General features: G+C 41.5%; 1 protein-coding gene across 12 annotated transcripts in view; it reads right to left on the bottom strand.

Annotated features, from left to right (window-relative positions):
- ROBO2 (roundabout guidance receptor 2) overlaps positions 1 to 27,536 on the bottom strand; it is a 1,840,872-nt gene that overhangs the window by 945,911 nt on the left and 867,425 nt on the right. The window contains exon 1 of one of the 12 annotated variants that reach the window (XM_060234415.1): positions 26,008 to 26,158. The exons of the other annotated variants lie outside the window; for them this stretch is intronic. Coding sequence (XP_060090398.1) covers positions 26,008 to 26,062 — 55 coding nt within the window. The 5' untranslated portion in view covers positions 26,063 to 26,158. Of the gene's footprint in view, positions 1 to 26,007; positions 26,159 to 27,536 lie in introns of those variants that run through there. 12 annotated transcript variants of the gene reach the window in all.

The following is a 27,536-nucleotide window of genomic DNA, read 5'->3' as shown; positions in this document are numbered from 1 at the left end:
AAGCCCTGGTCTCCCATCCAAACAATAATCAGGGCCAACCCTGCTTAACTACTGAGAGCTCATGTGATCAGCATAGCCTGGGCTATCTAGGCAAGGGATACTTGTTTACAAATAGTTTAATAATAATTGGTCTTATCAAATTAAAAAAAACTTACAGAGCTATAGGTGCTCATTGGCAAAACTGCTCAAGGGTAAGGATGCTTGAATAAAAGAAACTGGTAAGATTAAAACAAGAATAACTTTGAAGTAATTCTGAGCACTCCAGAAACAGAAAACACTGGACAGTTCTATGTCAGAAGGTTCTGGGATGCTTTCTTCATGCTGTTTCAGGGCATAAAAACTTTCTTCATGCTGTTTCAGGCATAAAACTCATTGATTGGGTTGCCAATTGTTCGTCCTGGACCCCCTCCCCTCTCCAAATACTCTGAACTAGTATGGACTATAACCACCTGGCATCCATGCCAGATCAGCTATGGACCCTTAGCCCTCATAGGCTATAAACATTTAGTCAGACCAGGCCCCAACTTGTTCCTGCCTGTGCCTGCTATATTGCAGATTACCTATGCCTATAAAATTAAGTGAACCTTGGATCATGTTTCATCTACTGGCTGTTCAGCCCAGCAGACGATTAACTGCACCTCTGTCTCCAAGAAGACAAGACCAGAAGCAGACCTGAAAGAAGCCGTGTTCCTGAGATGTTCCAAGACGACAACATGCTCTCCTGAAAACCGCCATGCAGAGAAGGTTTCTTCACACACCACATTCCAGAGTCCTGTATACACTTTGGAAATGCAGATGCGAAGGCGTAGCTGTCCACAAAGAACTACTGCAACGTCTTCTTCTGAGACAAAAGAATCTTCCTGCCACTCATCAATAAGAATCTCCTGCTCAAAAGAACGTTTTTGGAAAGGTGGCCTATCAGCTACATCCTGTCACCTATCTCCTCTCTTTTGTCTCCCCATTGTTCTTACCCAAGATGTCACAATAGTGAATATTTGACTCCAAATTGACCATTCCAGTTTTTTTTGTATAAAGGATGGCTTGCACTCCGCTTGACCATCCTCATCCATAAAATAATTTTGTTCTATTTCCTGGGAACCATTACCAGGTAGGCAGGGATCATGATGAGACCCTGTCCCAGGATATGAAATTGGCTATAGAAGGCCAGCTTTTTGGCTAGGCAGGCATGACTCTGACAGTACCCCTGCCTTGCTGAGTTACCCCCAATCCTGATCAGTTTTGATCCCATTATTGCAAGTGGCGCTGGTCATCTCTTTTTCCCCCTCCCTTATCTCATCTTCACTGAGGAATCTCTCTTCTTCCATCATCAAACAGGTATTAGTATCACCCACTCATCAAATTTCCTGTTAATGCAAATGTCCCTATCAATTTTCCTTCTTATTTTTCTTAGGTCTATATGTGTGATGAGTAGTTGTGTTTTCCCGTGTGCCTGTTTTCCAATAAAAAATCTATTTTTAGTTTACAAATTTCCTCATTATTTAAAGGGGCTCCTATGGAGAACTGACTCCTGTATACACAGGTTATCACTCCCAAATAGTTTGGCTATCTTTGCCCACCTAATTAAATTCCTCCATATCTCTCTTGAGAGCAATTTTGCTAACACAACTACAGCTTGGAAACTCCCTAGTGACTCAGGGCAGTGCCTGGGGAAAGCAGAGTTTGGGAAGGGAACTTATCAGGATGTGATGCCATAAGATCTGCCCTCCAAAGCTGCCATTGCATCCAGGGAAAATTATCTCTATAGTGTAGAAATTAACTGGAATTCCAGAAGAACTCCAGGCCCCACTTTGAGATTGGCAATGGAAACCCTGTTCACTAGGCAAGTCATTATTTCTTAGCCTATAATAACATATGAGCTCCTTCATATGGCCTTGTGATGAAAGGAACCATGTGTTCTCTTAGGGAAATGGTTCTGTGACTCTGAGGTATAGCATCTGCTTGGCATGCAGAAGGTCCCAGGTTCAATCCCTGGTATCTCCAGTTAAAGGATCAGGCAGAAGGTGATGTGAAAGACTTCACCCTGAGATTTAGGAGAGCTGCTGCCAGTCTGAGTAGATTATACTGACTTTGACGGACCAAAGGTCTGATTCAGTATAAGACAGTTTTGAGTGTACTCGTATGTATGCTATGCTGAGCTAAAAATATATACATTTTAAAATATTCTAAAATCCCTATAGCACTAGGATTAAGTCCTATTTTGCTTGGGGGATTTGCTTTTAAGGAAATAAGCCAAAGATCTAGCTGAAAAAAACACTTGTTACTGTGTATCTTTAATTATACAGATGCAGCTGCATCAGCAGTTGCTTCACACCTATTCAGGTTCAGCATACACAGCTCATCCTTACACTGAGTTTATTTACACAAGAGATTGTTTCTGGTATTACTTTCATGGTATATAAACTTGTTGTAGCATGAACCAAGTTAAACAGGCCAGAATCAAAGGAAATGCCTAGCCATCTGCATTCAGGCTGCTCATAGTAAAATTAATTAGGTGCCCTCCAGTTTCAGTATTAATGAGAGAGTGAGAGAAAAAAGTACTTGCTTCATCCCATGCATAATGTATAAACTTCCATCATATTCCCCTAACATGGAGATCAGGTCATTTTATATTATTTTAGCCATCAGGTCACAGGCAGCTCCCATTGCTTCCATTCTGTCCCCAAGACCTTAATTTTGGTGTTTTAAAACCTACTTTCCTCCCTCTTTATCTGCTTTTAGTGCAAAACTAATTTTTGGCCAGCAAAAAAGAAAAGGCAGAGACTGACTGGGGGAAGCAGGATGGATGAACAGACAGCCTCTGAAAAACCATGAGGCAGAAAAAAATTAACTCCAAAAAAAGCACTGACAAAGGACTCCCAAATCTCATTAGTAGGCCTTTTGCTGGCTCTACTGCTGAACCCAAGTTTAGTTTTGTGATCAGGGTCCACCTCCTCTCTAATCTCCACTTTTCCCAAGGTTTAAAATCCCTCTTTCTAGAAATGCCTACTGTTTTACTCTTTGCCCTCATGAATTGCCTCTTCTGTGTTCTTACCTGGTGCCTGCCTCTGTCATACCCTTTCCCAAGCCACCATTATAACCAGAACAAACTCCTTTCCCCCTCGATGTGCTTTTTGCCAGCACTAAGACCACATGTATTTTAGTTGAAAATAGGAAGAGTCCAGTAGCATCTTAAAGGTTAACAAACTTTGTGGCAGGGTATGAGCTTTTGTGAATCACTATTCACTTCTTCAGTACTGTGGCTCATACCTGCCACAAATTTTGTTAGTCTTTAAGGTGCTACTGGATTCTTAATCCTTTCTTCTCCTACAGACAGACTGATGTGGTTACATATCTTGATCTATCCACATGTATTTTGTGAGCTACATAAGAACATAAGAAGAGTCCCTGGAACACATAAACAGTCCATCTGGTCCAACGCCCTGTTTCACATAGTGACTAACCATTTGCCTTGGAGGGCCAACAAACTAGGCACAGAAGCCAACCCCTTGATGTTGAAACACTGGGTTTCAAAGATTTAGAAGAAGAAGAAGAAGAAGATATTGGATTTATAGCCCGCCCTCCACTCCGAAGAGTCTCAGAGCGGCTCACAATCTCCTTTACCTCCCTCCCCCACAACAGACACCCTGTGAGGTGGGTGGGGCTGGAGAGGGCTCTCACAGCAGCTGCCCTTTCAAGGACAACCTCTGCCAGAGCTCTGGCTGACCCAAGGCCATGCTAGCAGGTGCAAGTGGAGGAGTGGGGAATCAAACCCGGTTCTCCCAGATAAGAGTCCGCGCACTTAACCACTACACCAAACTGGCTCTCCCCACTACACCAAACTGGCTCTCCTGTGAATATGGAGATTCCCCTTATTAACCATGGCTAGTACTAACTGATGGACTACCTTACATGAATCTGTCTAAATCTCTTTTAAAGCCATCTATGCTCATGGCCAGTAGTAAAGAACTGTGTATCTAATGCCCATCAATTTAATAAGCTGCCCTCCAGTTTTAGTATTAATGTGTGAGAGAGAGAGAGAGAGAGAGAGAATAATACTTGCTTCATCCCATGCATAGTGTATAAACTTCCATCATATTCCCCAAACATGGAGATCAGGTCATTTTATATTATTCTAGCCATCAGGTCACAGGCAGCCTATGGCAGCCCCATCAAGTTTTTAAGGTAAACGATGTTCAGAGATGGCTTATAATTGCCTGCTTCTGCATAGCAATTCTAGACTTCTCTGAAAACCTACCATCCAAATACTAAACAAAATTGAGCCAGTTAAGCCTCCAAGAGCTGTCAAGATAGGCTAGACTGGACCATTGAGCATATGGCTATAAACCCAGATACCTTGCTACATTCTAGTAATTATGTACAGAAAAGGGATCAGGTCTGTGTATTAATTAAGGTTACCAATTGAGGTTTGGCATCCCCAGGAGACTGGGGAGGTTGGGACTTACCAGAATGGTGCATGTCATTCACAAAAGTGATTCACAAAAGCTCATACCCTGCCACAATGGTGCATGTATTTTTTAAAATTAAAAATATATGCATTTTTAGAACTTCAAACAGAAGGGGGAAAGTGTAAAAAAATATGACAACAATGGTGACAGGTCTAGAGGTAAGCATCCATGAACACCTTTTAAATATCTAAAAATATGTCCATGTGTAGCTGTTATCAACATTTGAACACAGAGCATATAGATAAGGTTGTAAATCCACTGGATTACGGAAGGTGGGCATTTACCTCTCCAGTGCTGTAATATAAGTCTTCAAGCAACAGAAGGGTTCACAGAGGGTCCATATTCTTTGATCATCAGTTAGCCATAAGGAGACAAACAAATAGTTTAGCAGCCTCAAAAGCAATGAATATCCTAATTCAAAATAGATGTATCTACTTCCTCCCAACAAAACCAAACAACTGGACACAAACAAGGCATATGTTTAGGAGAACACATCTTATAACTTGCAACACCCTCAATTGGATGCTTTACCTAGGACTGTACTAAAAAGGTACTGCAGCATCCAGTATACCACTGAAACATTACTTGTCTGAGTCACCACAGGCAATAATTATAACCACCACATTACAGAACAATCTAGAATTCTCTCAAAACAATATGGTAAAAACCAGAAATCACACTGCAGCATCAACAGATGTCTTTTCACTCTCTTTTTTTCCTGCTGCCCTATGGAGTGGAGAAAGGAGACTGGAGCAACTGGAAACTGCCTAGTGCTAATTCCTGCACTGTATATATTCCTGCTTTGTACATATGTTGTCTTCAACCACCATATTTGCTCAGAAGAGGGCAAAAGAAAAGTCTTTATTCATTTAATGCTGGTAACATTCACATTCTTGAAATACTCTAAATTATTAGAGAGAGAAAACAGCAAATTGTACCAATTAGATTTAATTCAACCCAATCCATTCTCTACCCCAACAGTTGAAAGTATCACTCATTTTCTAATATACTTCAGCTCATGTAGCTAAACAAATTTATGAAGAACAAATATAACAGTAGACTGTGGGCGTTTTCGCACTTACCTTTTACTGGCGCGACCACCCTCCTCACGCCGGCGGATCTGCAGGGATTTCGCACCAGAAGCGCCGGCGCAGCCAAAAGAGCCGGCAACTTCCGTCGCGGAGCCAGCTCAAACGTTTTCCTGCTTCTTGGCGGTTTCCGTTTGAGCTGGCTCCGCGACGGAAGTTGCCGGCTCTTTTGGCTGCGCCGGCGCTTCTGGTGCGAAATCCCTGCAGATCCGCCGGCGTGAGGAGGGTGGTCGCGCCAGTAAAAGGTAAGTGCGAAAACGCCCTGTGTGTCCATCTGTACATGCACCTTTACTGGATTGAGCACCCTGTCTTTTGTTCAGCATAGGGTATTTTACCCAGTATTGTAGTCCAAGAAGGCATGTGTTCAGACTTGCTCTATGCTTTTATTAAATTCATCTCAACAACCTAAAAATCGAAACATACGTAATTACTTGTCCTTTCGCTGTTCTGAGCCATCTGCATCACTTTCATAAACGGCAGAAACTAGTCTTATAGCAACATGAAAAATATTATTTTTGTGTCTTTTCCTAAAGGAACACTTAGATGAGATATTAACTTTACTTTTAGTATTTGATCCAGGCACAAACACACTGATGACTGAAGGATACCAAGTTACAAAAACGAATAAATATCTTCCTATCTCTGGAACATACTACTACTATACTTCAAAAAACTAACATGTTTAACTCAGTAATTGCATTTTTGCTGAACTAGGTAGTTTCTGAAAGGAAGCAGAACAGTAATATTACATCTGAGCAATGCCGAATATATATATATACACACACATATATAAACATTGTGGGTTTTGCATTTTAAAGCTTCATCTTTGCTTACTGGAACATTTTAAAATTCTTCTAACTCAGCTTTTTCCAAAAAGATATGCCACCACAAATTACAAAATTCTATGCTTACAGAGCATGGATATACTCAGTCACTTATAATAATAATATTTGCCTTTCCAATGTCACATTCAGATGAACTATTACTTGAACATAACTGACACTACTCAAGAAGTCTGTGTTACAACATACACTGTAATGCTACAACTTTCATAATTCCCATGAATGTCTCATTAATTGGAAAACAGCCCTCATGAATTCCTAGCAAAATGGGCAACAACTTCAAGTTTTCACAACACAGAACTTAATATCCACAAATAGCTAAATTCTCTCATTGTCCAGATACACTGACCTATAGTTCTTTTTCCTTATTATTTTGCTGCCTAAAAGTATTCATATCACCACTGCAGGAGCTCTTGTGCTGTTTTCACATAATAGAACAAATGTATTATTTTAATTGATTTTAATATTTATATCTACCTTTAGCATATAGCTTTCAATGTAACTAATTAACTTACAACAACCATAAAATATAAAGCATAAGCAAGCAACAACATAAATTAGTTGACAAAACAACAATCCTATATAACTTCTTGATAGAACAGAAAGGAGAACCTAGTAGACTTCCATAAAGAGGGATTTTCAAGAATAATTCCAAGTCATCCTTCCAAGTTTAGACAAGGAAGAAAACTAGAAAAGAGCCTGCCAAAATCTTTATGTTCAAGAAAGCTGATCCGGGAAAAACTACTGCCTTTGACAAACTGGATTTAAAGGATAAAACCACAAACAGGAGAAGGAAAGCAGTTGTTTTAGTACAGGCATAATATGTGGCCAACAACTAGGGCTGCCAATCTCCAGGTGGTGCTTGAAGGTCTCCCAGAATTACAACTGATCTCAAAGTCTAGACTATAAAGATCAGTTCTGCTGGAGCAAATGGTGGCTCTGGAGTGTAGACTCTATGACATTACACACCACTAAAGTCCCATTCCCTCACAAACCTTGCTCTCTCCAGGCTCCACTCCATGAATTTCTCAAACCAGAGTTGGCAGCTATACTAACATTACACTCACTACCATAAAACACCAACATTTTGCACTGATTGAAGATTCTGTACAGTATTTATAGTATTTACAAGATGGAGTAGAGAACACATAAACAAGTCAGATCACTATGCTGGTATGATCAGTATTATCTACCTTGACTGGCAGCAGCTCTCTCAGGAAGAGTTATTTCACATCATCTGCTACCTGATCCTTTTAACTTGACATGACAGGGACGGAACCTTAGCCCTTCTGCATACCAAACTGATGCTCTGTGACTAAGCCACAGCCAATGTTTCTTGAAAATTTGCCCATCCTAATACCATCCTACCCCATTTCCCTGCTGCTTAACACTGATCAAGACTAATCATAGCAAAATCTATGCAGGATTCCCCTTTGGTCTCTTGAATCCTTGACTTCCGTGCTCTGAGCATCCCCTCACCGGCTTAACATCAGTTGTCCTTGCTCTGCCTCCCCTTCATCTGGGTTTTCCAGCTTTTCACTCCCCAGACCTTCTACAGGGTCCCCCATCTTTGCACTTTGGATCTTAGGATCCTCAACTTCCATACTTCTGGGCACCCCACTCCCATTGGGCTTAACATCATCAGCTGCCCTTGATCTGCCTGACCCTCATCTTGGTTTTGACAGGGAGAGGAGAGATAGATAGAGACCTGCTGTAAAGTTGGCATTTCTAGTCTGCAGGTGAGGGGGGCATTCTTCCTCACCATGAACCTCACAGAATGAAGGATTTTAGTAAATGGAAAGGTTTTTGAAGGTTCATAAGACCCCCCCCCCCAAAAAAAAAAAAAAACATGGAGCAGGATGAACCTCCACTTTCCCAGTTTATGCCCATCCCTAGTTAGGATATTCTAGTAAGGCTGTGCATTTTTGAGGTAGTCACTTCTGAGTCTTATATGGCAAGGGACTTTGTAACATAGGAGAATACTACTAAGTGGATATGCTTTTGAGTAGAATTCTCCTACTAATTTACTTATTTAGTATTTTGAATTTTCACCAGACAGGCATTAAATCATGTATTATATTTGTTTATAAACCATATTTCAGTTATCCTGAATAACATATTACTTCATATAACTGAAATGCTCCTGTCCACAGATGCCACCTGACAAACAAGGAGTAGCATTATGTGTCTACACATATGTACTACATTTTCAAGAACCTACTGCTTAAATGTGTGAAATTTTGGCAATAATAATTTTTTTACCAAAAAAAAAACCCCACACTTCCCCCACATATACACTGTTTTAAAAAAACTGAAAATTTTACATCTGTAGTTGAGTAAGGACTTGGCTGGATAAGGGTCAATATGCTTAAATTCAATCCAGACAAGAAAGTTGCTGGCAATGAGAATTAACAGACTGATTGATCTAGGAACTGGTGACAGTCTTCAGGATGATGCATACTCCACTTGAAAGTTCAGGTTCACAACTGGAGAGTGCTCCTACACCTGATGCTACTGCATGATTCTCAGGTAGGCAGGAACACTTTTTTCAGCTATATGAAATACCACCGTGGATACTATTGCCATGTAACATTCCGCAAGGGCCTTCTTTGTATAGTATCATCCCAGTTCCCTTGCTTTTTTCAGACAACTGGCTGTGGTATGCATGGTTAATGTTCCCTTTAACTTGTATTTTATTATATGAATGTAAACTGTATTTTCCACTTTTAGTCTGTTAGAATATAAATTCTTGGGGGAGGCATGGTTTGACCACAAAAACAGGATTTTAAAAAAATGTCTGAATGAGGTTTTATTTAGAAGGCGGTACTGGCTTCCAGTGCCACCATGGAGAAAAGAAGGTGAAATACTCTAATTTTTAGTTATACAAAAAAAGGTTGGCATGAAATAATTTGGAAAAAGAAGGAAAACTATTCAAAGGATACTAATGCCTTTCCCACTTCAATTTCAAACAACAACTGAAGTACTATTATTTACAACCAGAATTTAGGCTGAATACTGGCAGAACCAGTATGAAGGTCATTCCTACTTATTCCTTTCCCTGGGTAAAAACAGACGGTATTAATCACTCTGTTTTAAAAGCAGTTGACTAAAGCTATTCTTTTAGTCATGCACTGTCACTAATGCAACCAGTGAATACCTCTCAACACATTTTTTGTTTCTCTGAGTGGAATGTCAACAGCACAGGTTTTTTTCTCCTTCCACTGAATGGCTTACATAGAAGATGATGAAAAGGAGCACTATCAGTAAAAACAAAAGTTTGGGGAAGAAAAAGGGTGAACAAAATGGACATATTAGAGACAACTCATGATTCATGGCTCATACTGTGCTATTCCTCTTTCCAACTCAATATGCTCTTTGGTTTTACTGCAGGATAAGAAGAGGCCAGACCACTGCACTTCTCCTAGCAACCAGTATCACTGAGGAAAAAAGGCATGTTGTCTGCTAAAAGAAGAACAGAAGAATCTAGGGGTCATACAAAGCCAGACACATGTTCTCTTGCATTTGATCCTAAAAATGGATTGTCAAATGGCCTTCCATAAACATCAAATAACTTCAGTCAATGATCACACTGACTATAATTTTAACCATATTTTTCTTCAAATTAGTACTTTGACCACCCTCATTCTTATGTTTAAAGCTTTTAGCCAATAAGTAGTGAAGATGTCAGGGCCACAACAGCAGCAGAAGAAAAAATCAAGGTGCTGAGTATATCTTTTATTATTAGTATCAGGAAATAATAATTATCAAGGATTTACTCAACACCCCGATTTTTTCTTCTGTTGCTGCTAAAGCTTTTAGCCCAAATATTTCCAGGGATGCATAGACGTATACATAATAGATGTTCAAGGGCAAGGCTTTAGTTAGCAAGACTGTACATGCCCTGACCTGGATATCCCAGGATAGCCCAACCTTGTCAGATCTCAGCAGTTAAGCAGGGGTTAGCATTTGGATGCAAGACCTTCAAGGAATACCAGGTTCACTAAGCAGAAACAGTCAATATTTATGGCCTTCCATAAACATCAAATAACTTCAGTCAATGTTCACAATGACTACCTCTGAACGTCTCTTTTCTTGAAAACCCTATGGGTTGCCATAAGTCAGCTAAGACTTTTTTTTTGAGGGGGGGAGTGATGGTATATATATTGTTTGAGAACATAAGCTAAAACACGTGGATTTTCCTTTCCATGGATGAGTTTTTTAAAAGTCTAATCCCATTCCACACATCATACTTTGCCACTTTGGAAGACAAAAGCAGGTAAGTTATAGCTCAGATTCTCGGATGAATAGATACAAATTGTTATTAGAAAATGTAGGACAATGAGACGGTGTCATAGGTGCGCTGTGAGTGGAGAAACAGAAATTACAGCACACTGCATTTCATAATTTTATTATTGCAGCCTGTTGTCTGATTCTTCCAGAACATCTTTATCCCCAAAACTGACTATTAGTAAGAGCATAGAGACTAAGAAAAATAAATACCCAGATCAAATTTGGTATCTGCTATGGAAACAGATGGCCTTAGGCAAGTTAAGTTATCCTCAGCCTTCCTCATCTTGAATCTGGGCACAATAATACTGGCCTACCTTACAAGGTTTTTATAAGGATTACAATGACAGTGGATGTGAAGCAGTGTGAACAATGGGAGCACAGTATATTATTACCCAATTCTATTTATTTTTATCCTGCCATTTCTTCACAGAGCTTAGAGCAGCTCACATGGTCTTCGCCTTCCTTCTGGTATCCTCCAACTTTGTGAGGTAGGTTAGGCTGACTCTGAGAAACAGTTACTGGACTAAGGTCAGTCAGTGAGGTGGACAACACGGTAGGGTTTTGATCCCAGGTATCCCTGGCAACACTCCAGCCTCTATACCATACTGACTCTTCAACAAATTGGCTTTCCTGTAAATCAATATGAATTATTTTAAATACAGAACTTCAGCCATCAGGCCCAGAGCTGAGGTTTTCAGCGCCACAGGCCGAAATTTGCCCCCCGCCCTCTCTTTTTTAAACTAACTTTTGCACCACCACCCCTTCCTTTTGCAGTGCTGCTTTGCAGCACCACGCTCCATTGCCCACCCCCCCCGGCTTATCCTTACCCCCCCATCCTCCTCCGTTGCGGGCTGCAAACCAGCGCCGCACTCCCACCCCCCGCTGCCATTGCCTCCCTTCCTCCCAGCATGATCACCTCCCCCCCCCCGCTGCTGCCACCCTCCTCGGCTCTGGAAGCCAGTGCCGTGCTCCACTCCCCCCCCACCCCGAGCCTAGGCTGGTTCTAACCAGCTTCCATGAGGCTGTGCAGGAGGGAGGAGGGCGGTGGTGGCGGTGGGGGGCGGCGGAACAGAGCGAAGCCTGGCACTGGCTTCCAGCGCCGAAAAGGTAAGGAGGGAGGAGGGTGGCGGCAGGGGGGAGGCAATCGTGCCGGGGGGGGGAGGTGCCTCTGTGGGAGGTGCCTCTGTGGGAGTCAGCGCCCTAGGCCGTCGTCTAGTTTGCTGACTCTCATGCGACGGCCCTGTCAGTCATTTCTCCAGTTTTTATCAGGTACTTGAACACTAATCTACAACCTCATGGGAGAAACAAATCGGTTACAAGCTTATACCCATATACAACTCCCCTTACGTGATCTTCCTTGTTATCACGGATTCTTCTTTGTTGAGGAACACTGATGCACAGTAGAAAACCTTGGAAGAAAGTCCTGTCCTCCTCTGGCTCCATCTCCAAATCTCCAGGAGCCTCCCAGCCTGGATCTGGCAACCTTACCACCCATCCCCCACTGGTGTCAAGGGGAGCCTGGCAACCCTATCTGAGGAACAGATTTCAACTGTGAATGTAAATGCAGTTCTTCCAAACTGAAGACATATATGTAATTCTAAAATAAATCAAGTAAAATATCACAATAAATACCACAATAAACTCCCAAACATCACAAACCTGGGGGCAGTGTTTCTTCCACGGCATCTATAACTTTTTCTTTTGATATAACTCTTACTAAGCACTCCAGTTATCCAGCACACAATAAAGGCCTCATACTGGATTTTAAAAGACGAGAACGGCAGAAAACTAGACAGAATCATAGTTTGAAGATCTATGATTACAGGGCAGATATACTGATAAACTACATATCATAACTGGTTCTTGACTCTTGACACTTCCACAGCAGTAGATAGGTAGCTCTGGTACTCTCCATAAAGACCTGCTTTTAGTACGCTAGAACAAAATGCTAGCTGATGCATTAACAAGATATTTTCATTTTAAAAGGTTAACTTCTTTCACTTAGTTTCACCTGTAATCGACGTCGTAGTAGTAGTAGTAGCAGTGACCATAGTTACTGCTGCTGGTCATTTATTCTATGACTTGTTTTATGTACACTTACATTTTGCTGAAAGTCTCATTTAGTACATGCTGCCACGCAAAGAAGCAACATAAATGTGATTATCTATTTTAACTGAAACTCTAGTATAAGGTAAGCTACTTTTTGCATAAATAAGCATTGCTACTTAATATTGGCACAAACAGAAGGGTTAAATCTGAAATTCTATATTTCCAGTCAAACAAAGCTTCAATTGAAAAGAATATTGAGATGGACAATTAATACAGAGAGCATATGTCCTTATTTTATGGTTAATGGTATGCCATAGTTCCTTTTATTGTCTGCTGAATATTCACAGGTTTTATAGGATCAATTTCAGTAAAATATTTTTAACTGTTCTACAATTGTCTCTTTTAACAGTTTGGAAGCAACTTGGTTTAATGTCTTTCTATTTTGCTGATGTTGTTTTTATTTCTTTTTATTCTTTATTTGTTTTTATTCTTTTTATTTCTTGGTTGTATACTAAGTTTGTAATGGCCTTTGGCCGTATGCAGGGCTTTTTCTGTAACAGGAACTCCTTTGCATATTAAGCCAGACATCCCTCATGTAGCCAATCCTCCAAGAGCTTACAGGGTTCTTAGTACAGAACCTACTGTAAGCTCCAGCAGGATTGGCTACTTCAGGGGTGTGTGGCCTAATATGCAAAAGAGTTCCTGCTACAAAAAAAGCCCTGGCCATATGCAATAAACTGAATACTGAATACTATAGTCTTCAGTCTACAAAGCTGTCAAAGCTAACAGCATTATACACTGCTATTTGGAAGCACTTACTTCATACTGTACTGTTGACATACTCTTTATGTATAGGAGTATATATATATATATATATTCCTTTTTGTGAAAAGGATGATCACAACTACAGTCATAATTCTAAGATTTCTTCAACAGTGCTACTAGACTGGAAATATGCAGGGGCACAGGCAATACAGGCTCTATGAACACTTTAATGTTAAAATGTGTGTGAATTTTGAGCTAGGCCCTTAACTAGGCTTACCAATCCCCAGATCCCAGTGGGGGTTCTCCCGCTTTCCCAGGCTCCTTCCTGCCCCCAGTCAACTGGCCGGTGGGGGAAGCCCCACCCCCACAACCATCATGGGCCTTTCCACCTCTGGAGGCTTCAGTCTCTACTTCGAAAGCCTTCCTCTTTCGATGGTGTGTCTGCATCTTTAAGGCGGAAGGGGAGGGGGGGAGGAGGCAGAACAACATGGCTGTGAAAGGAGCCCAGACCCTCCATTTGTTGCACAATCTTGGCAGAGGTCATTTGCATAATGTGAAGGTAAACTTGAACCTTTGGTTGCCCTGTGTTACTGTGAAAAACTTGGAAGTTCAGCAACTTGTGAGTAGAGGTGCCAATCCCCAGGTGGGGGCAGGGGATCCCCAGTTTGGAGGCCCTCTGGAGCTTCAGGGTCTTCAGAAATGGGGGAGAGGGAGGGAAATGTCTGCTGGGCCATAAGGTATAATGGAGAATTAATCCTTGGGTATACGGGGCTCTGGAGGGACAGTCTTTTGAGGTAGATGTACCAAGTTTTCAGCATAGCATCTGATGAGTCTCCTCAAAATGCTCTCCAAGTTTCAAAAGGATTGGACCAGGGGGTCCAATTCTATGAGCCCCAAAAGAAGGTGCCCCTATCCTTCATTATTTCTAATGTGAGGAAGGCATTAAAAAGGTATGTGGTCCCCTTAAAATGTGATGGTCACATTTGGAGTCCCTTTGGTCCCTTTGGAGTTCAATTGTGCTTGCAACAACTTTGCTTATGGCTCCACCCCCAATGTCTCCTGGCTCCACCCCCAAAGTTCCCAGATATTTCTTGAATTGGACTTGGCAACCCTACCCTTAACATAAATTAGCCAGCTTGGTGCAGTGGTTAAGAGTGGTAAACTCTAATATGGGAGAACCAGATTTGATTCCCCACTACTCCATATGAAGCCAGCTGGGTGATCTTGGGTCAGTCACTGTTCTCTCAGAGCTGTTCTTTAAAAAGCAGTTCTCTCAGAGTTCTCTCAGCCCCACCTACCTCATAGGGTGTCTGATGTGAATAGAGGAAGGGAAGAAGATTGTAAACTGCTTTGGGACTTTTAGTAAAGGGTGGTGTATAAAATCCAATTCTTCATCATTATTATTGTGGTTTCTGGTGTAGCATGGCGGCTTAGGGACGGAGCTACAAATCAGGAAGCGCTAAATCAAGTCATACCTCTTACATGAAGTCAGTATGTAAACTCAGATAAGCCATGGTCTGCAAATCTCTGTCATCGCCCTCCAACCTATGGATAATTATATCACCTACAAAGTTGTAATTATTACAGCAAAAGGTATTGACACTCCTTAAGTGCTTGAAAAAGCCATTCAAATGCTGTATTATTACTATTATTATTATTTCAGAAGTCTAGAATCACTGTTTAGTTCCATGTTACTACACGCTGGGAGTGTCTTTTGAATTACTGTGGAATGTTCTCCTGCTTCCTCATTATAAACACTGTTCTTTATAAATACCTCTCTTATTAGAGGTATTGTCATGGAGAGGGAGGGCTATAAATGTGAATAAATAAATAAATATTAAAGAACATGATGGTTAAAGTGAAATAACAGTATGCATTAACATGGTGCGACTTGCCTTGCATCAAATTTCAAAAATAACCTGATATTCTGTATAGTGCTGGAGTTAGAATCAAAGCATTCACATGTTTTCTCCCTGCAACAGCCATCAACATGTCAACATCTGATAGAGAAAAGCTGAATACTCACTACCTAATATTATATGTGCTCTCACACCTTCAGTTCATCGCATTATGTGTGTAAAAGTTATCATTATATTTAATTCTCAACATGGTCTAAGATTGAGATCCTTAAAACCACAAATTAAGTTTATGACGTATCTTTCTACAAACCCAAGAAAAGCCATAGGTTTGCAGAAAAGTCTGAAACTTTGTTTAAAGGAGCCCCCTTTGCCACCTTTCGATTCTGTGTTTGACAGCTTCAGCTGACTCTTTCAGGCTGATGTAGAGAGGATTCTAGGCACTGTCATAAGAACATAAGCGAAGCCATACTGGATCAGGCCAATGACCTACCCAGTCTAACACTCTGTGTCACACAGTGACCAAAAAAACCAAGTGCCATCAGGAAGTCCACCAGTGGGGCCAGGACACAAGAAGCCCTCCCACTGTGCCCCCCAAGCACCAAGAATACAGAGCATCACTGTCCCAGAAAGAGAGTTCCAACGATAAGCTATGGCTAATAGCCACTGGTGGACCTCTGCTCCATAGGCTTATCCAATCCCCTCTTGAAGCTGTCTATGCTTATAGCCGCCACCTCCTGTGGCAGTGAATTCCATGTGTTAATCACTCTTTGGGTGAAGAAGTACTTATCAGTTCTAATCCGACTGCTCAGCAATTTCATTGAATGTCCATGAGTTCAAGCCTGAATGTCCATGAGTTCATACCTCTTGGACCCATCTCCCTTATGGCTGGTGAAAGCCAAAGGTGAAGGAATAAAAGGCTTCATGGCAGACATTATCAATCTGTCCCTGGATTCAGGGGTCTATAAGGAAGGGTTAAAAGAAGCCAACTTTTGATCCCTTTGATCTATCCAATCATCACTCAGTTGCAAATCTTTGATTTCTGGGAAAGGTAATTGAGAGAGGGGTGGCAGAACAGATTTTTCTGGATGAAACATCAGCACTGGACCCATTCCAGTCCAGTTTCTGCCCTGGCCACAGGACAGAGACAGCACAGATCACCCTCACAGACAATCTCTACAGGCAGTTAAATTGAGGCGGGTCAACACTGTTGTTGCTTCTTGACTTTACAGTGGCATTTGACACAGTCAACCATCATCTTTGACTCACTGTCTTGGCGACATAGGAGTCTATGAGGTAATCTTGAAGTGACTTACCTCATTTCTCAAAGGATGGGGATAGAGGGTGGCACTAGGGGAGAGGGTGTCTCCTAGGCCCCCTTGGTGTTTGAGGTCCGTCAGGGAACAATCCTCTCCCTGATGTTGTTCGATATCTACATGTGCTCCTTCACCCAACAGGTGTGAGGTTTTGGGCTAGGTGCCATCAGTATGCTGATGACACCCAGTTATACCTGTTGATGGGATAATCAACAGCTGGATAATTACCCAGATGTTTTGACTGAGGGATTGGAGGCTGTGGTGGGATGGTTGAAACAGAGCCCACTGAGACTGAATCCAGCTAAGACAAAGGTTCTGTGGCTGGGCAGCGAGGATTCAGGGTTGGGGTGCCAACTTCCAGCTCTTGATGGCATGCTCTTAGCACTGGCATCAACTGTCAAGAGCTTGGATGTGATTATAGATGCCTCTTTATCAATGGAGACCCAAACCACAAATGTTGCCAAGCTGGTGTTTTTCAAGCTGTGCCAGGTCAGGCAACTGGCCCCCTACCACTCTGGCCTTGCCACAGTAAACCATGGTCACCTCCAGATTGGACTACTCAGTCTACATGGGCCTACCCTGAGACTGACCTAGAAGCTTCAACTGGTCCAGAATGCAGCAGTGCAGGTCCTCACAGGGACTGCACAATCAGCACATACTGAACCTGTGCTGTATGAACTGCACTGGTTACTGGATGAGCACTGGATAAGGTTCAAAGTTTTGGTGCTTACCTTTAAGGCCTTAGCTGGGGCCCATGTATCTTTGGGACCGCCTCTCCTGATATACTCCTAGAATACCATTGTGCTCAGCTGATAAGAATCTGCTTGTGGTCCCTGGCCCAAGTGATATCCAGCTGTCCTCAACCAAGGCCAGGACTTTTAGTGCCCTGAATCCAACCTGGTGGAACTCTCTGTTGAGTAACATCCATGCCCTGTGGGACCTATTATAATTCCACAGGGCTTATAAGGTAGAGATGTTCCACCATGCATCTGGTTGAGGACAGTGACAGCTACCCTGCAAGGTGGTAGCACAATTGGAACTTGACCACCACCTGTTTGATTTGTAATGCTATTATGAATTTCATTAGGATGCTCATTTATTTTTAAAATTGTTGTTTACTGTTTATTATTTTAGTTCTTTGTACACTGCACTGAGCCGTATTTAGGGAATGGCAGTGTATAAATTGGATATAATAAATAAATTGTGGGAGTAAAAAACCCCAAACAATAGAAGCAGCACTGTGGCTTTAAGAAATTAGAATACTCATTAATCTCAGTGTCCATTGTGGAGATTAATAAGCAAACACAACACTATTGCCAACCTTCAAGCCTTGTTTTCTGTCAGCAAAAGTGGAGGGCAGGGACAATTTCAGGTTTTTTTCAGCCTCCCAGTCTACAGCTGCTCCCATCCCCCTGCCCTTTAGGGAGGGATTCACTGGGGCTCACAAGCAACTACCTGGCAATTTGCTACTAAGCAACAGAAGTTACTAAGCAGCAGACAATTTGCTACTGAGCAACAGGTGCCATACAACTTGTCTGGGTCCATAAGCAACTACCCAACAACCTGTGAGACTTGGCCAGACTCAGTGGTGGACACTACACAGCTCATCTGGATCAACTTACTACCATACAATTTTTGTACCATGGCTAGACTTTTCCCAGGAAAAGGCTTCCAGAGAGAGGCAAAAAGGGAAATCTGTGAGCCAGTTTGGTGTAATGGTTAGTGTCAAACTAGAATAAATGAGATCCATCTTCTGCCATCAGTGCTTGATAGAATTTGGGGTATGACTCTGTTTCAACCTAATCTACCTCATATGACTGCTGCTCATATAACATGAAGAAGAGAAGAATTATATAAGCTGCTTTGGGTCCCCATTGGGGTAAAGTTGAGATATAAATAAAGTTAATAAAGCTGAAGACTTTGGGTGCAGCAAATTAATAAAAGGTTGGTTGGTGAATAGGAAGGAGAGAACTGAAAGGGGAAAGAAGGTGGGGCTGCCTGGAAGAAGGAAAGAGGGAATAGTGTGGGAGAAGCAAATGAGGTGCCGCCCTACACAGTGGATTTCTGAACTGCCCTGACATCATGTGCACAAAAGTAAGCTATGCTGTGCTAACATTCCAATACCTTCAGTCCTAGCCAGAAAATGTAAAACTGGCATATTCAAGCACTTGTGCACATAGCATTCTATTTAACCAGAAGTTATAAAAAATACTCTGCTCATGAATGGCAAGTTAATGTTTCAGCTAAGCAAATAAACTATGAATTTATTTTTGAAATGTTTACTTTTTGCTTCATGTTAAAGAGTTGTCAATATGGCTACATTAGAAAAGCACCCTCCAAAAGCCTCAGTCTAAGAAAATAAAAACAAATTAAGTTGTTCATGGTGGCATCTAGGTTTTCCATAGTAAGACAGAGCTGCAGTGTTTGAAACTCTTTAGGACACAATACCATTCCTTTGAGAACCCTTTGTTTAGTCTATTTTAAGCACTTGATGCAAAGGGAAAACACAAGCGCTAACATGTTTGTCACAGCTTCAGAGACATAGTTTCTAGTAACCTCCAATGGTAAACAAGATTTTAAAATCAGCTTCAGAAAGGTATTTTATAACATATAAATTCTAAATGCTGTTTCTACTTACATCCTTTAAAATAAAAATTTCCTTCTTCCACTTTAGAAGGCAGGAAAAAAATAGTACTCGAACTATTAAGGTTTCTTCATGCAAAGCACCTATATTACCATTTATGAAACAAAGCACAAATATTTATTTTGTTACAGGCTGGGAAGTTACGTTAACTGCTCAACCCAGGTTCCTGCAGCAAAATAAGTTCAAGCTCTTCAGTTTTCAAGTAGATGTTCACGTTTTCCTATGTCTGCTATGTGCATCATCTCTAAACACGCAACATGCACAGCTTCTGCCTCTCCCCTTACACACACACTTGCTGCTGTTCCTGCAAGCAAGCTGCCTGATTCACTCATGGTCTAGTGCATTTTGCTATGCTGGGAGCAGATGAAAAAGAAGAAAAATGACTACTCAGCAAATTCAACCTTTTTTCATTCCCTACCACACTGGTTTGGCTAAATGTGCTAAAAGGTAGTCAGAGAAATAGCGAAGATAGCAGAGTAGCATTGCCAAAAGGTTCTTATATGATAATTCGTTGTCAAAAGATGAGCTAGCTTTAAAAGCAGGGTGCTTTTAAATGAACAATATTGCACACAAACAGTAAATGATATTGTTAAGTGTTTATATTAATTAACTGTCATCAGGGCTTTTTTGCAGAAAAAGCTCAGCAGGAATTAATTTGCATTATTAGGCCACACCCGACATCACCATTGCTTCACACAAGATTTTTTGTAGAAAAAGTCCAGCAAGAACTCATTTGAATATTAGGCCACACCTCCTGATGCCAAACCAGTCAAAACTACATTCCTTTGCATTCCCGCTAAAAAACAAGAAGCCCTGTCATCCTTCATATGGATGGAAATTTGAGTAGATTGTTGGAAATGTATCTAACCATGCACGAGGAATCTTTATTCAGAAGAACAATTCCTACCACAAATTAAATGCTTCTAAAATTTAAATAGAACATATATCCTTTCATTAAAGAACAAAGGATACAAAATTCTAGCTGTAAATATTGTTTGAAATAGTTCCCAAAAACCCCTCAAGCAATTTGCACTTCACCAAATACTAATTCACATGTACATGTCATGGCATCTTTGCTCCAACAAAATTCAATGTTTAATTTCTGACAAACATGACACCACCTGCTTTCTAAATGACAAAACAGATTCCTACAAACATGCAGAAAATAGTTCCAAAAAGGTAGCTGCTGGCATCAATATGACTTCTAAATAGTAAGCCAGCCAAGTGGTTTGGTATACATAATCATTACAGGAATGGCAACCCAGGTGGCAACCAAAGAGAAAGCAGCCTTTTAAAAAGTGGTAATAGACAGGCCTTGTTTCAGACAAAGAGGGCAGATCATGGTGAATCTATCATTATTATCTACTTGATATTTGTATACCAACTGACTATACAATAAAGAGATTAAAAACAATATATTGTGATCTAGAAATTTTGTTTTCTTGTGTTATTTAAGCTATACAGCTCATTTGACGATGGAACTGAATCTTAACAGGTATGTCCTTTGACAACCAAGATACTCATTCTTTAAAAGGCAGATGACTGTCCTATTTAAAACGCCTTATTAAAGTATTTGCTTCCTTTCTGTGGAATCTCATTTTCCACACTATAGATCTTTTGCAATTATAGTCCAGTCCCAGCCATGCCTACTCAAAAGTGAACTGCATTAAGTTCAATGAGACTTACTTTCAAGTAGCAGTGTTGCCTAAAGTATCGGAGTTTTGTGCTGTCAGAGTAAATGAATATGATTGAATAATATTTCTAAGACTGCAACTGTACACATACTCACTATGGACTATCTATTTCCAAAGAAACATGAATCAGCTTCATGAATGTATCTGTATGAAAGAGATTCCTCACGCCCTGATTAACGTAGTCTGAAAGCATAAGAAAAATTGGACTGTAGAAGCAAGTTCTCTATGCAGGCACCATATTTTGTAGTATTTCTGCAATGAACACAGCACAATGGCCTACATGGCACCAGGATATTACTTTATCCCAGATGGTGCTACCTAAATTCTGCATTCTTAAATTTGGTATCTGTCATAATAATTATTGAATTTGGAATTGGGGGAAGTTGGAATACAAGGTCCTTCATTTCAAAGAGTTTCAACCATTTCAAGCTAGTTATATATCCTCCCAAATTTAAGTAACATTATAGGATTTACCCCTGGCCACCACCTCACCTAGGTAGGACCAGGGCATTTTTTGCAGAGAAAGCCCAGCAGGAGCTCATTTGCATGTTAGGCCACATCCCCGACACCAAGCCAGCCAGAACTGGGCATTCTTGCTAAAAAAAAAAAAAAGCCCTGGGTAGGACTCCACCCCAAGAAACAAAATTGTTCATCAATGTACCCTCAGTAGTGAGAAAATAGCAGACAGCAACTCACAGTGACTTGCCAGGTATCTCATAGTGGGTTGGATCCAATGAAGCATGAGTGGAAAGGAAAACATACTTAGTACTATTTTTCTAGTGCAAGAAACAAAACAAGGCCTAGAGCAACCTGTAGTGTTTAAATGAATTACTGACCCATTTTTTTTAAAAAAAGTCTTGAACTCAGTTTTAAGGCTTGCAATAACCAAGGCTGGGATCCAATAGCTTTAACTTTTAGCAAACAGCCTGCAAAGTATATTTTTAGCATTTCTGCAAGGACTGTTCACATGTAGAAATGCTCTGGGCTCCTAAGATTGCTAGCACTATGTTGGGAAACTCCTGGAGATTTGGGAACTGAGCTCAGCAAGGTACAGTGCCATAGTCTACTTTCCAAAACAGCTATTTTCTCTAGGGGAACTGATATCTGCCATCTGGAGATCAGTTGTAATACAGGGAGACCTCCAGGTCCCACCTTCTGCTGATTCCGCATTTGCACTTTGAAAAAATTATGGACTGTATTTATGTCCATAAATTTTGGCACAAGCACTTTATTATACTTAAAAAAAAACAAATCCAGCATTGTATTGAAACTGGATAAGCTTTACTGGATTTTCTATCAAAAATATTATTGATTTACTGTGTTACATTTCTTAGTTACTATGAATGTGGTTTATTTGGATCACTTTACCCACCTGGAGGTTGGCAACCATAGCTCCAACCCACTATTTCAGGCCAAACAAAGACTTGTTAAAGCAGTTTAAAATATTTTATTATGAAGAGTCATTCAGACTTGACAGTAAAAATTGGAAACCAGTATTTTTTATAATGTTGTGTTCCAACTTTAGATAAGAATTGATTACAGTCAATACATTATTGCAGCACAAGAGGCTGTTACAGAAGTAGGTCCAAAAGGTAAGAATCTCCAGTACTGAGACCTTTCTCCACATAGTAAACTTTGCTTATTCCTTCACCACCACACCTGCATTGTAGTGCTTCCCTACAATTTATGTAATGTTCCATCAAATATATGGTTAAAAGATAGCCCAGGATCATCATGGCTTGCTCATCCCATTTTGCATCCTTAGAATTCAGTGAATTACTCTTACTAAGCAAAATAAACTAAAAAGAATCCTAAATTTAAGTTAGAGAATAAAAAATAAAACAGAGCATAAAGAAAAGATAAAGCTCTTTGCAACTTTCCAAACAGAATCTAACGACGATAGTAGAACTTGTACTTAAGTTCTATGCAAAGAATATAAACACAGCTGCCACAATTGCACACAGACACACATGAACACAATGTATTCCATTTTCACAGAGTAGGCAATGTTTAGGTGCTATGCAAAGCTGGACAAAAAAAATTCAAAGAAAATAACTACCTAAGTATAGCATTGCGCAATGCTACCTGTGTGCCCTGAAACAAAGCTTAACATAGGAAAACTACAGATATTATATCTCAGACAATCTTGATTGTCTCTCTCCAACTAAAATCCATGCCCAGAAAATACTGAGGGGGGGGGGGGAATCAGATTTTGAAAATGAAGAGTTACTAAGGTTAGTCTAATCTCTTGAGAACTAAGAAGTCTACTCATGGTTGACCCCGGTTAGTATGTGTATGGGAGACCACCAAGGAAGATCAGGCTGGTGATGTAGAGGCAGACAATGGAAAACCACATCTGAGTATCTCTTTCCTTGAAAATCCTACAGGGACACCATGAGTTGGCTGTGACAATGGCACTTTCCACAGCACCACTGAGGTTACGAATAGCCCAGAGCTTTAGCTTTTGAGAGAGGTATGGCCTATTTTTATTTGGGGGATGGGAATTGATGGTTTTGGTTACCCAAAAAGACCCCTCTTTTTTCTTCAGCAGAGAGCCAGTTTGGTGTAGTAGTTAAGTGCGCAGACCATTATCTGGGAGAACCGAGTATGATTCCCCACTCCTCCACTTGCACCTGCTGGAATGGCCTTAGGTCAGCCATAGCTTTCACAGGAGGGCTGTAAAAGGGCAGCTGCTGTAAAAAGCTCTCTCAGCCCCACCTACTTCACAGCATGTCTGCTGAGGGGAGGGGGAGAGGTAGAGATTGTGACCACTCTGAGATTCGGAGTGGAGGGCGGGATATAAATCCAATATCTTCTTCATCTTCTTCTTAATGGATTTGCTTAGATATACACAATGTATGTATATTTATAACATTCAACAAAGAAACATTTTAAGCAATTTAGGGCTGTTTTACATATTAATAGAAAACCTGAGTGTACCCATCTTATGGTGTTTGTAAAGCTCATATGCGTTTGTTTGTAAAGCTCACACTTTACATTTTGAAGTGTACATCTGAACCTGTATGCTAAAATACAACATATCTTTAGCTGCCCTTAGTGACATCCTGTTATTCTATGGCACAACTTTCTTCATGGGAGGGGTATCTATATGCAGCCTTAAATTAATCATGATTAAAAAGTTTTCATTATTTTTGTCTTAGTGAATATGCCCAACAGATGAGATAATACTGCAGTCCGGCACATAGTCAGTCTGCAGGACTGCAGCCACTGATAGCAACACAGCATTCCAATATCTTCTCATGAAACAGACATTTTTGTAAAATCCATAATACGTTTCTCAAGGATAGCCCAATGAGTTCTCACAATTTCACCTTGTATCAGAATGCTAATACTGAAAAAAGTTCACTCCATGGAAGAAAACCTGAATAAATCATGCCTTGCTCCTGCCCTTCCAGCAAGCTAGTTAATTGCATTTGTTTCCTATATCTCTAAGCAGCCTGGTACATTAATTACATTCTGTAACACCAGGCTTCTGTGATTCACTCTGTCACTTCCACTGAGTACTTTAATTGTGTTCCTTCTAGCTACCTACAATTTTCAAAAAGCAGTGAATAGCTACAATTCTGTAGCCTGTCCTTTCAGGTGTTATGTACATTGCTGCCTATATATGTGCCACATTACACGAGATGACATACAACACATGAAATAACCATTATACATTCCCTACTCCCAGCTTTCAGTGGTACTCCAATGCCTCCTGTGTTGCTGGAGGTGTGGTGAGGAGGGAACATATGTACTTATGCAGCCCATAACTGCGAAGAATAATTGTGGGTAATACAATATCTCTCTGTGTTTACAAGAGAGGGCTCTCTTTGATATGGATATGTTTAAATGCTTTTAAGCACCAGCTTCCTGCTGGAACCAAGTTTTCTCCCACAGACTAGCCGCAACAGACAGCAAACCAGACCTGTGAATTAACAGCAGTAGATACCCACGCTAAAATTCCAAATTAGGATGATAGCCAAAGAGCTGGTACTCTCTACCGCTTCATGCCTCCCCTGACCATATGAGGATTTTATATGTGTGTGCATCAAATACACTTCTTGTGAATAAAAACACTGCTATATTTGTTATAGATTCTGGGCTAAGATATCTAGGCGAGCACGCGCACACATCACATTCTGTTTTCTTTACATACTTCAGCCTATCCTTTCATCGGGGTGTCTATTACGCTTAGCTTGCCATACACACACTGTTGACTTAATCTGATCCCTCAACAGCCTTCATTTTTAAAACGTTACAACGAGCACTGTGCTGGTGTCAACATTGTTCAAATTCTCTTATGAAGTTCTCTAAAAAATGCTGCTCGATTTAGTAACCATAAGATCCTGAGCTTACTTTACTCAAGCTATGCACGCTGAACAAAAGACAACAGAAGTGCAAAGCTACTGCCTTTACAACACTGCTAAGAAGGGGAGACACCTACAGCACCTGTTCAAAATCCCTATTGTCTTTTAACGGTAGAAGCTGATATACTACTGTACTGGAAAGCTTTCATAGACTTTCCCAATGCCTACTTCATACATACAACATACCTCGCAGGCGTAGTTATTTCACATTATTTAGAGCATTCTATTCACTACGTTACAAGTGGAGCATCCTGGCAAATTTCACTTGAATGAAAAGAGTAACCGCCCCAATTTAATCAGTCGATTTTCTACCTTAAAAGTTCAGCACGGAGCAAAAACAGTAGCAATCAACATCTGTTGGTACGTCTTGGAGATTTATCGCTACGGTTGATTCCCCCCCCCCCCTTTCTTTACAGGTTAGATTGACCACCCCATTCATTAACTAATTCGGTCATTAACTGTTTTTCCATTTTCCATGAAGTTGACTAAGCAAACTAGCTTGTTTCAGCCGTATCCACGCCCCCACCCATTAAGGCCCATAAAACCCAAGGCTCCATAGCCCCTTCCAAGTAAAAATGAATCGAAATTCAGTTTAAGCAATGGCAGTTATACAACACTATAACTTACCATAAACTTGAAAATGGACAAATCCAAACAGCAGGAGTGGCGTTAGCAGCCCCATTTTAACATATTCAAAAGCAATCCAATGCCAGATAGAGCAAAAAGAAAAAGTAGCGTAGCTCCCGAAGTCCAAAAGTTGAGATTCCCTAGCACCTAAGGGAACGTGGAGCGAAAAACAGCCGAGGAAAAAGGGCTTGAACGGGACACTGGGAGCTCCATGCAGATTAGCAACACGACCGGGGGCGGGGGCGGGGGGGCGGCAGAGGACTCCACACTGGCCCCGCTTCCGAAATTCCCACCGATCCACCGGAGGCAAAGGAACTGTTCAAGTGCGGCTAAAACTCTCCATTGCAATCCAAAACCAAGGGATTTCTTCAGCAGGTAATAGAAACTTTAAAAAGATATTGTTCCTAGAAAGTACCCCTTCCTCCCTTTTTAAAGTTCTCGGCGCTTTGAAGAAAAGGCAGTGAAGAAAGGAAAAAATCACGGGCTTGGGCTTCTGCTTCTCATTTTCTCTCTCTTAAATTGCTTCAAGCTGCAGAGTTGCTTCCCTGAACTTCCATAAGAGGGACGCCTCAGCAAATCTTTCGTTGCTTTGCGCGCCGCTCTCTCCACACCCCTCGACTACCAACCTAAACGACGCCCACCCGGAGTGAGGACAGAAGAGCTGCTTGAGGAGGAGAATGAATTCCCAGCGCGTCGCTGGGGGTGAGCGACGGCCACGGTGCTTGTTGGCTGCTTCGAGGCGGTCGCGTTGGGGTTACAGTTGTGACTGGGAAGGGGGAGCAAACGCTCCCTCTGTAGAAGGAGCCGAGCGCGGCGGGAAGCGGCAAGCGCGGCGGGGCGTTTGTGTGTGAGAGCAGCACCCTCCTGCAGCAGTTCGCCCAGGCGCCTGTCCTCTCTTCGCTAGAGCGAGGAAGGGGGTGAAAGGAGGACGCGGTTTGCAGTCGGAGAGGGAAGGAGGGAGTGCGGGTTACACCACCGTAAAGCACCACACCCATTTAGCGCTTGCCTCCCCTCTGTGCGGGGCTTGTCACAATGGTTCTTTTTTCCAGGTTCTGCATTGGCATCTCTGGAGAGGGGCTGCGTGTTCCTTGCGTGTTCCCTGCCCCGTGCGAACTCGAGAGCCGAGAACGAGACTGGGGCAAAGGCTAGTGCAGAACTGGTCCCAGTCTCTCATTCCCTTCGGAGTGAGGTGGGGAAGAGAAGGGCAACAGGAAACCAAGGAAGGGTTGAGGAGCAGAGTGGGGGTAGGGAGAAAGCACCCCCCCCCCGGTTTTCTCTTCCCCCATCCTTTCTTCCCAAACCCCATTTCCTTCACTGCTGTTGGCTATAGGTAACATTAACATGATTGCTCCTCACTGCTTCTCATTTAATGGGCAGGTAATTTTCTCGCTGAGCGATTTCATAGAAGTCTCTTCCCTAATTATTCAGTCTTCATCTCCTCTATTTCCCCACACAGGGAGCCCTTAGAAAAGAGGCCACAGTTTTAACCTCTTCCCACTTCACTTTCATGTGATCAGGGGATAAAAGAG

The sequence above is a fragment of the Heteronotia binoei genome, chromosome 3 (assembly GCF_032191835.1).
Source record: "Heteronotia binoei isolate CCM8104 ecotype False Entrance Well chromosome 3, APGP_CSIRO_Hbin_v1, whole genome shotgun sequence".
NCBI lineage: Eukaryota > Metazoa > Chordata > Lepidosauria > Squamata > Gekkonidae > Heteronotia > Heteronotia binoei.
The sequence above is the reverse complement of the archived record's forward strand: the minus strand, read 5'-3'. Positions and strand labels throughout refer to the sequence as shown.